Source organism: Emys orbicularis, chromosome 1 (assembly GCF_028017835.1).
Source record: "Emys orbicularis isolate rEmyOrb1 chromosome 1, rEmyOrb1.hap1, whole genome shotgun sequence".
NCBI classification, from domain to species: Eukaryota; Metazoa; Chordata; order Testudines; family Emydidae; genus Emys; species Emys orbicularis.
Window position 1 is genome coordinate 97,616,392 of NC_088683.1, and position 12,172 is coordinate 97,628,563.

The 12,172-nt window shown below is 47.8% G+C and overlaps 1 protein-coding gene across 1 annotated transcript; it reads left to right on the forward strand.

Annotated features, from left to right (window-relative positions):
- The first annotated feature begins 6,648 nt into the window (after positions 1-6,648).
- Positions 6,649-11,965, forward strand: RPS19BP1 (ribosomal protein S19 binding protein 1). Its single transcript, XM_065413452.1, has 4 exons — positions 6,649-6,719; positions 6,812-6,937; positions 7,471-7,568; positions 9,892-11,965. Exons 1-4 carry the CDS (start codon positions 6,668-6,670, stop codon positions 10,030-10,032), a joined length of 417 nt encoding a protein of 138 aa, XP_065269524.1. The 5' UTR covers positions 6,649-6,667; the 3' UTR covers positions 10,033-11,965.
- Positions 11,966-12,172: the final 207 nt, after the last annotated feature.

Genomic DNA, 12,172 nt, shown 5'->3' on the forward strand with positions numbered 1-12,172 from the left:
AAGCACTGTCTTAGCAAAACTGCTGATCCCAGGTTATGTTAAACCCCCACTTCTTTCAAACCACTGTAAGCACTGTCGCCCCTGCCTGCCACCCCTGGGCGATTTAAAAGGGCTCGGGGGTCCCTGCCGCCACCACCAGCAGCGCAGTGGAGCTAAAGCAGCTTCCTGCCCGCCCTCGCTCCGTGTGGCATACCACTCCTGGAAGCAGTCGGCACATCCCTGCAGCCCCTGGGGGGGTGTCGCCACGCGCTGCCCCTGCCCCGAGCACAGACTCTGCCATTGGAACTGTGGCCAATGGGAGCTGCAGGGGCGGTGCCTGCAGGCAGTGGCGCGCAGACACCCCCGGCCCCCCAGCCTAGGAACTGCTGCCAGAGGGGTGTGCGGGTTGCTTTTGGGAGCCGCCCAAGGTAAGCACTGCACCCCTCACCCTCTCCCACACCCCGACCCCTTGCCCCGAGCCTGCACTCAAACTCCCTCCCAGAGCCCAACCCCTCACCCCCCCACACCCAAACTTCCTCCCAAAGCCTGCACCCAAATTCCCTTCCAGAGCCTGCACCCCTCGCCCCCCCACACACCCAAATTCCCTTCCAGAGCCTGCACCCCTCGCCCCCCCACACACACCCAAATTCCCTTCCAGAGCCTTAGGCAGGTATGGGGGGGCAGGACTTGGACTCGTTCTGGGCACCACTAAAAATTATACAAACCTGCCGCCCCTGGCCTGTCCCCACCCTGCAGCTACCTCAAGGGCCATCTTCACTGGGCTGGAAGAGACTCCCCTCCCATTCCCAAGTGATTATCTCCAGGCCCCTCTCCCAAGCCTGGCAGGGGGAGACATGACCCACCTTCAGTCACTGCAGCAGCACTATAGGGAGGACAGGCTGCTGCCAGCATTGTCTTAAGCAGGCAGGAGCAGTAGCACTACTGCACCCCTGCCCTGCACTGAAACAGCTGGGACATCAGCAAGGAGAAGTGGCTGGGGCAGCCAGAGCTGGGAGCAGTGGCATGTTCCCTCTCACACCCTGCTCTGCACAGTGGCCCCTAGTGGTAGGAGAGCAGCATTGGAGCTGCAGCCGCTTCAGGACTGCAACCCCCTGGGATTTGTTTGTAAAGGTTAATCCAGTCCAGGCTTATGGATCATCCAAATGGGCACAGGGGTTAGGAACTAGCTACAGAGCCTGTCACTGGTTTGAAAGTGGCCCAGTTCAACAATAACTGACCTCACACCATTTAATAAAAGCACGTGCAGAGCATATTACTCAGCTGTACCACAGCATGTTTCATTTCTATATCTCAAAGCACTCTCCATTTAAGATAAAGCCATCCCTGAGTTGACCAGACTCTGGTACTATTATCAGAAGCCAAGTAATCCCAAAGCTAAGTGCCAGGGCAGGCTTCCAGCAAATCTCTCTTGCAAAAGAATCTACCATTAAATACAGTCAGTCCCCTCTTTGGAAGTCCCTGCTTTCACTGGCACCCATCAGCATGTCTCCAACCCTGGAACATTGTCAGAGGTGAGTCTGTCTCAGACTGTGACAGCATTGTCCAGAGTCCTGAACAAGAGAATGTGGAAAGCCAGGGAAATAAAGTCAAACAAAATAAAGGAAAGAAGAAGAAGGTTAAGTCAAAAGTCACAGATGAGTAGAAGGAAAAGGGCCAAATCTAAACCCAAAGAGACTAGTCGAAAGGGGAAGGACAAGCCTAAAGCCAAAGGGAAGAAAAGGAGAAAGGACAGTCTGAAATCCAGAGAAGAAAAAAGGCCAAGGCCTAGAAGTCAAAGGGTAAAATCCTGATCCCACTGAAGTCAATGGCTAAACTCCCATTGACTTCAATGGGGTCAGGATTTCACCCAAAGAAAAGAAGTTCAGGGTGTTAACAGAGATCCAGATGACTAGGAGGCAGAATAACCACCTCAGCAAGGTTCAAGCAGTCTGCCCTGTTACCTACTAAAGTGAAAAAAGTTAGGCCTCCTTGGTGTTTCAATATCGATAAGTGTTTCTGAAGTTCAGAGTTGAGATGCTCTGGAAGGCACTTTCAGAGTGAAATCTAGAGGTTCCATTACACTTGGAAGTAGTGGTGACTCTGTATCACTTCTTGGTTATTACTGACAAAGCACTTAGCTCTGGTGTAATTATGCAGGACCTTTCTGTGCTCCCAGTTCCTACCAACACCACAGCACTTAGAATGATTGTGTGGTTTACGGCACTGGCCTTGAACTCAGGAGCACTGGATTCTGTTCCTAACTCTGTCACCAACACCCTGGATGAGTCACTTAATCTCTGTGCCTCCTCAAATGGGGATAAAAATACTCCCTTACTCTGTTCAGACTGCATGCTCTTCAGGGCAGGGACTGTCTCTTATTACATGTCTGTACAGCACCCGGCACAATAAGAAGCTGATTTAATCTTAACGTGAGCCATAGAGATTTGTAGAAGCAATGACATTAGTGACATGCAGACTCAGTGGCTTGGTACAGAATGGATAGCACGTAGTGCAGGTGGTATGACTTTGAAAATAGAAATGAAGTAAAACAAAATAATCCAAACCAGAATAAAAGGTTTTCTGACCAGCAGAACTACCTCTGCACTAGACGTGTTCACAAACACAAACCGAAGAATTGGCTGGCATTTGTTCATATTCAGGGGAGGAAAGCTCATTTTTCAAAGACATGTCACACAGTTAAAAGGCCAGAATGCCTGTACGCTTGGAGAACAGCAACGCAGTGATCCATAGCTCTTTGGAGGTAGAGTGACTTCAGCACAAACTGCTTCAGGTTGGCAAATACACCTAAATATTAATAAGGGCAGAGTTGGCTGTAGGCTCATAAAGTGGTGTTATTCCAATGGAACAGCGTAATATTGTAATTAATGAAATGATGCTTCTATTTAAAGCAAAGCATATTTCATATTCTGCACATAATGTACCAGTGCAAGGGTAAGTAACTATTACATATTGATTTAAACATCCATAGCTCTCACTTTCCGAAGAACAAATGTAGATATACCCACCAGTACTGCCAACCCCACGTATTCAAAATTCATGAGTCAGGCCTTCAAAACATCATACGATTGGCTTTAAACAATTAATTTAAAAAAAAAATTGCAGGGTCTTTTCATTTGTCTTTGTTTTTTCACTTGGGCCACATCTGCTTTTCTCCACAACCATGAGGGCTAGAAACGGACTTTTTTTACAGAATGAAAGCTGAGATTCTCATGTAATCACCTATCGCCAGGAGCTGGGGCTTTCAGAAAAACACCAAAATATCATGAGACCTGCTATAAAATGAGGGGAGTTGGCAACACTGACCCCCTGCTATAAGATTAAAAACCTGTGTAGGCTGAAAGTTACTAAAAAGATGCTTACTGTAAATGGAAAAGAATCACATAGAGGGAACAGGCAGCCTAACAGGAAAATTCTCAAATGCCTTCCAAGACCTATATTAACTGGACGGAGCGTACCACATTAAGATAGACAAATCTGAAACTTCAGCAATCCATCCAGGAAGGAAACTTTCCATTTGCCCTAAGAAGTGAAGCAGAAAATTAACCTGATAATATGGAAAAGCTGTGAGTTATTTGAAAGTTAGATCAACCTATAGGGTGGGACAATTCCAACCTTGCAATTGAAAAAGCCAAATAAAATATGGATGTGCGTTGAGTTATTTGATTTAAATCAAACTAAATTTAATTTAATTTAAATCAAATTAAAATGTGAATATTAGCGGATGAAAGCTGCGGATGGACAGCAAACCTCTCAGGAGAAAAGACAGTCTCAGTATGAGATGCAGGACATGCATTTTTTGCAGTAAAGTTAGATGAGTCAAGCTATAAGCTAGTGACTTATTTGGAAGTTGTACATTTTAATGAGTACCATTCTGTTTTCATTCCACCCCAGAAGCATTTCAAAAAGCAATTGCACAGATTTTTGAAGGGTTGACAAAGTGCTGAATTATACTGGATGAAATTTTAATATGAGCTGGGGAACGTAAAGACCATAATTAAATACTGAACAATTTTTGCAAATACCAAGACAAAGAGCCCTACCACCAAACTTTAAAAAGTAAACTACTGGTCCAACAGAAGCTATGTAGGACCTAAACTGAGCAAAGGTGGCTTAACTGCTGATTCGAATAAAACAAAATAACAGTTCCAATACACACTCCACAGAGAACTAAGGCACACATTTTTGTCAGTGAGGGCAAGTAATCATCGGAACATACTCCCAAGGCAGTGGTGGATTCTCCATCTCTTGATGTCCTCAGATCAAGACTGGATTCCTTTCTGGAAGATACGTTTTAGTCAAACGCAAATTATTGGGTTCAATACAGGGGTAACTGGGTGAAATTCTATGGCCTGTGATCAATCTAGATGATCTAAAGGTCCCTTGTGGTCTTAAAATCTATGAATCTATGGGAACATCCACACTGCAATAACAAACAGCAGCACTGAGTCTTAGCGTCAGGGTCAGTTGACTTGGGCTCAAGGGGTTTGGGCTGCGGGGCTAAAAATTGCAGTGCAGACGTTCGGGGCTTGGGCTGGAGCCCAGGCTCTGAAGCCCTGTTAAGAAGTTGAGTGTCAGAACCTGGGCTCCAGCCCAAGCCTAAATGCCTACAATGCAATTTTTAGGTCATCAGTCCAAACCCTGCGAGCCCAATCAGCTGATCTTGGCCAGCTGCACCTGTGCTGCAGACCTTTTATTGCAGTGCAGATGTACCCTATGAATGAACAGTGATCTAAGGGGATGATAAACTAGCAAAATGAATTTAAAATGTACAGATGATCAATACACTTTTAAGGGAACTGCTGAAAAAATTATATTGCTTGGCATTTGGGAAAATAGACAAAAACTTGATTCCTCAAGGAACAGAAAAGGTCATGAGAAAATCTGTGTCAGTGACTGCAGAAGCATGACAGGAACCATTGTAGAATCATTACAGACACCAGCATTGCTAAGGCTGACAAGTCCAGGCACCTATGAAGGGAAGTCAGAACATAGTCAAGAGGAACTTTAACAGTCATGCCTGGAGAAAATCTCCCAGTTACTAACAAGACTGAAATACACTATAATGAATTAATGACAGGACTTTGGAAAATGTTACATCTATTGACCATGGTGATAGCTTACTTCCATGTTGTTTTAGGGGGATGTAAAGATAGATCTCACATGGGGCTGACTGTGCTAATGGGAAGCCTCTCAGCATGCCCATTATGTACTAAAAAGTTCTAGAAGTATAACGAAAGGGCTGTGCCTTCTTTTCAGCCAGGCTGACTCCTGAATGCTCATTACACAAGCCCATAACAGTGGGAACAATGCTCTCAGCCCCTGGTGGTTAAGAGAAGAAAAGTGGAAGTGCTTTGCATTGCTCACTAAGGCTTTGTCTACACTAGCACTTTTGTCGGTAAAATAATTTTGCCATGAAAAATAATGGAAGCAAACTTCTGGTATATCTTTTTTCCCCCGTAGGGCCTTAAGAGCATACTTGTCAAGGGAGCATAAACCCCTCCCCTTCTTCTCTCATGGCATCTTGTTGCTACCAGCACTGGCTAAAAATCAAATAATTTTGTGACCACCTATTAAAATGATGACTAAATTTAGAAGACAATAACATCGTCTCTGTCGGGGGTGTTATATAAATAAGTAAAATACTAATGAATAATAAATCTAATTTTTGGCAAGGTTAAATTCTGTGCCTCAGGAGTCAGACTGGGATTTGACCCAGTTGTTTTGGGGCTTGGTCTGGAAAATCATGATACCAGGGTATTATTTTCATTATACTTATTATTTCCCCCGTGGCAGCACCAGGGCCGGCTCTAGGCACCAGCAAACCAAGCACGTGCTTGGGGCGGCATTCCAGCCATTTTTTTTTTTTTTTTTTGCTTCGGGCAGCAAAAACCTAGAGCCAGGGTGCGGGTGGGGAAGAGAGAGCCCAGGACTGGGGTGGCAGGGGGTGGGGGAGGGCACGGGGGGGGGGGTGAGAGCCCAGGGCTGGGGTGCGGGGCAGCCAAAAAAATTTTTGCTTGGGGCAGCAAAAAACCTTGAGCCAGCCGTGGGCAGCACCTACAGGCCCCTAACCCCATTGTGTTGGCTATATACAAAGAAATAAGAAACAGCCCCTGCCCTGAAGAGTTTGCAATCCCAGTATGAGACGGGGGGGGGGGGTACTAGAGAGACAAGGTGGGTGAGGGAATATCTTTTATTGGCCCAACTTCTGCAGGTGAGTGAGACAGACAGAGCTCTGCAGCAGGCCCGCAGAAGAAGCACTAGGTAAGGCTGCTATGACTCAGATCGGGGCGCACAAGATGCAGCCAGGCGCAGAGGTTCCCAGGGAGCCCGGTCCCGGGCAGGCAGGGGGAGGAGGCAGGGTCACCTGCGTGCAGCAGGCTGCTCCCCCCCACCCAAGCTGGCAGCTGTGGGGGAAGAACCCAGGATGGCATCTCGGTGGGGGGAGCGGGGTTTCCTGCCCTTGGGCCTCCCCTCACGCTGCTGGGGGGCGGGGGGCAGCCGCTGCCCCGCGCTCTCTGCCTCCACAGAACCATGAGACACCCCAGAGCGCCCTCTGCGCGTGTGCTGGACGGGGAGACCCGGTGACTTTCCCGAGCGTATGTACCGGAAGTGTGGCAGGGCTGAAGGAGGAGGCGGAAGCCGGCTCCACGTGGGTAGAGCGGGGAGAATGTCGGCTTCGCTGCTGAGAAAGGGGCTGGAGCTGCTGGACACGGCGGCGGGTAAGCGGGCGGGGCCGGGGGAGGAGAGGCCTGAGGGGGGCTCAGATCCTTCCCCTGCGCTGTCACATTAACTTTCTCTCCCCTCCCCCCAGGACACCAGCCCGGGCTCAGCAGCCCCCAGCAGCGGCCGCGCAAACCCCTGAAGAGGAAGAAGGCGGCTCGGGGTCCTGGCAGGGACAAGACCACAGTCAAGGGCAAAGTCACCAAGTCGGCGATAGGTGACTGAGACCCTCCCCGCCGCCACTACCCCCTGCTGCTTTGCTGGTGGGAGGGGGCTGCGCACAGAAACCTGGGGCTCACTCGAGGGGAACCAACTGTTCTGAAAACACCCCGCCCCCTGGGCCTTGCGGAGAAGGGGGGGAGCGCTATCATCCTATTCCATCTTGGGCAGGAGGACAGCTCTCTCGGGGCTGCCAGCTTTGTGGGTGGAGCAGCCGGTTGCATGCAGGTAACCCTACCGCCTAGCCCAGCCTGCTTGTGACCAGGGCTGCATAGGAACCTCTTTGTGCCTGGCTGCACCACATGGACCCTGATCACAATCATATCACCATTACCTTGCACTTCTCCTGCTGGCTATCCGGTCCCCATGACTCCTAAAACAAAGTTTTGATGCACCCGGACACACACTCCAGCAATAGTGTCATACCCCGGCCTAGTTGGGATACCCCCACCCGGCTCTCTGTACTCTTCATCTAGTTGTTATACAATACACACTTACAGAGATGTTTTGTTGCTCTCTGCCCTGTCCCAGAGGAATATCGGAAGCACCAGGCTGTGGATCACTTGAAGAAGAACTTGCAGTACATGACGAAGGGCCGATTTACTGCAGACAAAACCATCACGCAGCAGGCAAGGGAGTCTTGTTTTTGTTCCCTAGAATACCACTAAAGGGGAAGTGGCTTCCACAGGTCCTTCACCTTGGAGACTGGTTAACACCCCTGGCACAGGTCAATGCTAAAAATGAGTTTGGGTGGTAGCTAATGTTGGCCTTGGAATTTTTAGGTGTGTTTACAAAATAACTTACTGCACCACCACCCCCAGATCCCAACATGATCTATAACAGGGGTTGGCAACCTATGGCACGCGTGCCAAACACGGCACGTGAGCCGATTTTGAGTGGCGCTGCCTGCCCGGTGAGAGGAGGAGGCGTAGGGGCCGGAAAGTGCCATGCTGGGGGAAGAAGAGGGGGAGGAGGGAAGCATGGCTGCCGCAGGACCAAGCTTCTGCCTCCTGCCCCTGCAGGGAAGAGCGGTGTGGAGGGGTCCCGCCCCACTCAGCCCCCCCACCCACCGCTCTCCCCTGCAGGCGCAGGAGGCAGAAGTTTGGTCCTGCGGCAGCCAAGCTTCCCCCCTCCCCCACTTCTTCCGCCAGCTTGGTGCATTCCGGCCCCTCCCTCTCCCTGCCGGTGATGGCCCTTGCGAGGGGGAGGGAGAGTGGAGCGGAGCAGAGCCGAGCAGCAGCGTGCTCCCTACTCCGTAGAGGAGGCAGAGAGAGGTAGGGACGGGCCTTGGGGAAGGGGGTGGAACAGGGCATATCCCTCCCAGCCCCCTGCCATGAGTTGCTCAGGGCAGGGGGCTGGGAGCACCCCCACGAGCCGAACACCCCAGCCCTCTGCCCTGCACCTCCCCACACACCCCCAGCCTTCTGCCCTGCACCTCCCCACACACCCCAGACTTATAGAGAGAGACCTTCTAAAAAACGTTAACATGTATTACCGGCACGCGAAACCTTAAATTAAAGTGAATAAATGAAGACTCGGCACACCCCTTCTGAAAGGTTGCCTACCCCTGATCTATAATGATCACACAACTATGCCCAGGGCCAGCCTTAGGATTTTTGGGACGATCCAGCAAGATGATTTTATAGGGCCTATTTCCCAAAACTAATTGTACAGAAAAATGTGTATTTTGGGGTATCCAATAGAATCTTCTGTTATATAAGTGGAGTCAAGAATTCTGGGTTATTTTTGTTTTTCTCCCCGTAATGATAGAATTCAGGGCAGCTGGCAATGTTAATATCATCATATAACCGTACTCTCTTCATTAAAAGTTCTCTTCCCTCTCTCTGACCCATTTTTTCCCCACAGTCCTTGCCCAGACCTGTATTTCATTGTGTATCTACAGTCCTCCATAGCTCTCTTTAATAGAACCAATGAGTACATGTCAAGTTGACCATTTTAAAAAAGTTGTTAATTCTAGGTGCTACATGTGGTGCCCCTTGAGGGATTTTTTTGTTTTCCTATCACTTAAAATGTTTCTTTCCCATGTTGATTTTTAAAGACCCATACAACTAGGGAATCTAATGAAACTGACCACAGTCTGTCAGGTGTAAAAAGTAAACTAGGGAAAAAAGGAAATGTTTTCCTCTGTTTCCTTTATAGCTGCTGTTCCCATGAAAGGTTTGAAAAAAGTACAAACGTATTATGTTGATGTTGTTTATTTAATAGCTCAGCATATATAGTGTCCTATATACTAGTCACACAATTCCTCTAAGGGAGGGAGGTGGTATCCTCACGTTCCAGGGAGAGAAACTAAGGCTTTACCAACGCTGCATAGGGCATTGGTGTTGGAGCCAGGTTGAGAACACAGAATTAACTTTCTCTGTCCTGTGTGTAGCCCACTAGACTATGCTTCTCCCTCTCCCTGTTGAGTTGTCCTACACGCTACAATGGCTGTTCAGCAGGGAAACCTGTTCTGCTGCAGGCAGTTCACCAGTAACTCAGAAGCAGTTCACAGCACCTTGGGTAGTACTTCCCACCCACCTGGGAATATGTTTTGTTGTTTGCCTTCAAATAGATGGACTCATGCCAAAACCAAAAGGTCGAGAACTAAGCAGCCGAAAGGGATGCTGTAAATCACCAATTCTTCTTAACAAAATTTGTGATGAGCTTTCAGCCCTAGCAGTTGGTTTTGGCTTCAAAGCCCTCAGCAGCAACAGAGCTGAGACTGTCTTTGACATTAGTCCCAAAAATCCAAGTGGAATCTGCTGCTGCCCCAAACACAAGCTTTTGTTAACCCTAGTAAACATCTGTCTTAATTCTCTGCATTGCCAGGACCGGAATAGCAGGGGGTTACTGCAGGTTGGGATGAGGATTACTGGCACAGTAGTTTATAGTGTGTCTGGGACTGGATTAGCAAAGGCTGTAATAATCTTTCCTTCCTATTTTTTAAAGGTCCTCGACCAGAATAGGGGCAGGAAATCTAGAGACCGTCCCCCAGAGAAGCCGAAGAAGAAATCTGAAGGCACTGTCTTCACGGAGGAAGACTTCCGGAAGTTTGAGAGAGAATACTTTGGGCGAGCTGGAGCAGTGTGATGAGAAGTCTTGCAACTCTGAGCTTTCCAAAACTGAGTGTTCAGAGCATGGGACTGACTCTGTCCTCTTGTTTGGGATGGGAGACCAGGGGAGTGTGATTATGCCTCTTGCCAGCATATGTTTAGATGTCACATCCACTGCAAGACTTCACATAGCTGTACGGAATTTGTTAGTCGCTAGGATGGGATGTGATGATGTAGACTCAAAAGCATCCAGGGAGATCATGTTGTTAGGGTGCATCATATTTCCTCTACTGCCCACTTCCAGCCAGCACCTCACTCATGTTATCTTGGAGTAGAGCAGACTCTTCATTCAAGCCAGATGCAAACTCTGCTCCTCTGAGGCAGGATCCTTTTATCCATCTTATCTGGAAAAGACAGCTTAAAATGGCATGTCTCATTAGGGGAAGCACAGGAGATGATTTAGAGCTGAATTGTGGAGCAGCTGGAACAAATTATCAGAAAAAGGAAGGATGCTCTAGAAAGGAGATGCAAGTACTATTCAAACCTCTGTTTAGGTTATGATCTCCATCAGGCAAGGACCTTCACTTTTTTTTCTCCTTGGGTAATGCCATGTAAGCTTATGGTGCTTGATCAGTAGTCACTATGGCAAAGAGTGTACTTGCTTACCTCTGTGGTGGAATGATTATTCCAGTAGGGTGGGATTGGCAGAGGTGAAACAGATCATTCAAGCAATTCAGGCACAATTCTTTTTAGGTTGACTTAGGGCTGTGTGAAAGGTCTCTGTTCTCCATGTTACTATATGGGTATTTTCTACTTTCCTTCTTCAGCCTGCTGAGTGGAAGTGAAATAACCCTTCTGTATTGGACTCCTCCCAGCCTTCCCTCCCACAGATCTCCTTATACAGCTGGTAGTTTACACTCAAGCCCATTTAAATCAGGGTACTAAACACATAGGGGTAGTGTTGCTGCATAGTACAGCTGGCCCTAGTATTAACCCACATCAGGTCCCCTGTCCCAAACTTGCTAGGTGTGGCTCTGTCACTTCCCCTGAGAATATCCACCCCTCCCTGCCTTGCAAACACCAGCTGGTGAAGGTAGCCTACTGTTGTTGAGAACTTTTGGCTAGTGGTTGTGATGCCTGATCTAGCAAGGCATGTAGTTCTCTCCTACCCAAAAAACAATGCTAAATGCTTTGGATGTTGCAACATGTAGTTTGGCCAGCAGGTGGGGAAGTTGATTTTTCAGAGACATTCATCCATTGTGCTAAGCCTATGGGTACAATGTATTTCTTGAAGGCTTGTGACTACTTTATTGCCATCTGTTATATTTCCCGAAAGCAGGACCCTTGTTCTCCACTTGAAAACAAAGGGTAAAAAGAATGAGTGCCCAAAAAAACCCCAGCCCAAATATCAATTACATGAATCATTGCCTCCTTGTAAAATAGCCTGGCTGAGCTGAAATGTCAAGCAGTCCTGAATACACTCTTCCTTTTAGTCTCATTGCAATCCCCAAATTTGTTTCTGTTGCTCCTCTTTCCTCACTGGTGTGTTCTGTCACCCACTTGCCTGCAATACACAGTGACCAGATGGAGAGTCAGGGAGGGTTTCTCAGAAATGCAAGTTTTGGGAAGTCAAGATATGATTGAAACAGGCAGCTGTAGTGACGAAATACAGTTAATCCTGGACATTAGTGTTCCTTATTGTACATGTTGCTTGGAACTTGTTGTGTAAGAGGATAGAGAGGGGATTTCTCAATTACTCATTTCTCTCTTCTGCAGACAGACAAGAGCAGTGCAAAGACCAGTTCCCTTTTGTGCATGTTCTTGGTGCAGAAACAGAAAGAAATGTATATGGCAATGAGTAGCTTTTCCTGTTTTTTTTTTAACTGTACTTTGAATTTGTTTCAAGAAGTTGGCTAGAGTAAGTTTAGAGAGCCATTTTTAAATTGCCATCTTGTTTAAAATAAACATGTCATACCTACTGTGATAGTAATGGAGCTGCTCTGTAACTTACGAATATGTATGTTGACATGGTTATGGGGTGTTTACTGTATGAAGATTGGTTTAATAGAAGCAGGAAGTAAAAGAACAACTTGAAATAAGCCACCCTTCCCTAGGGCTGAGCCACCCGATGGGACGCAACTACTATAGGCTGGAGGCAGTGGCACTGTCTCAGGTTA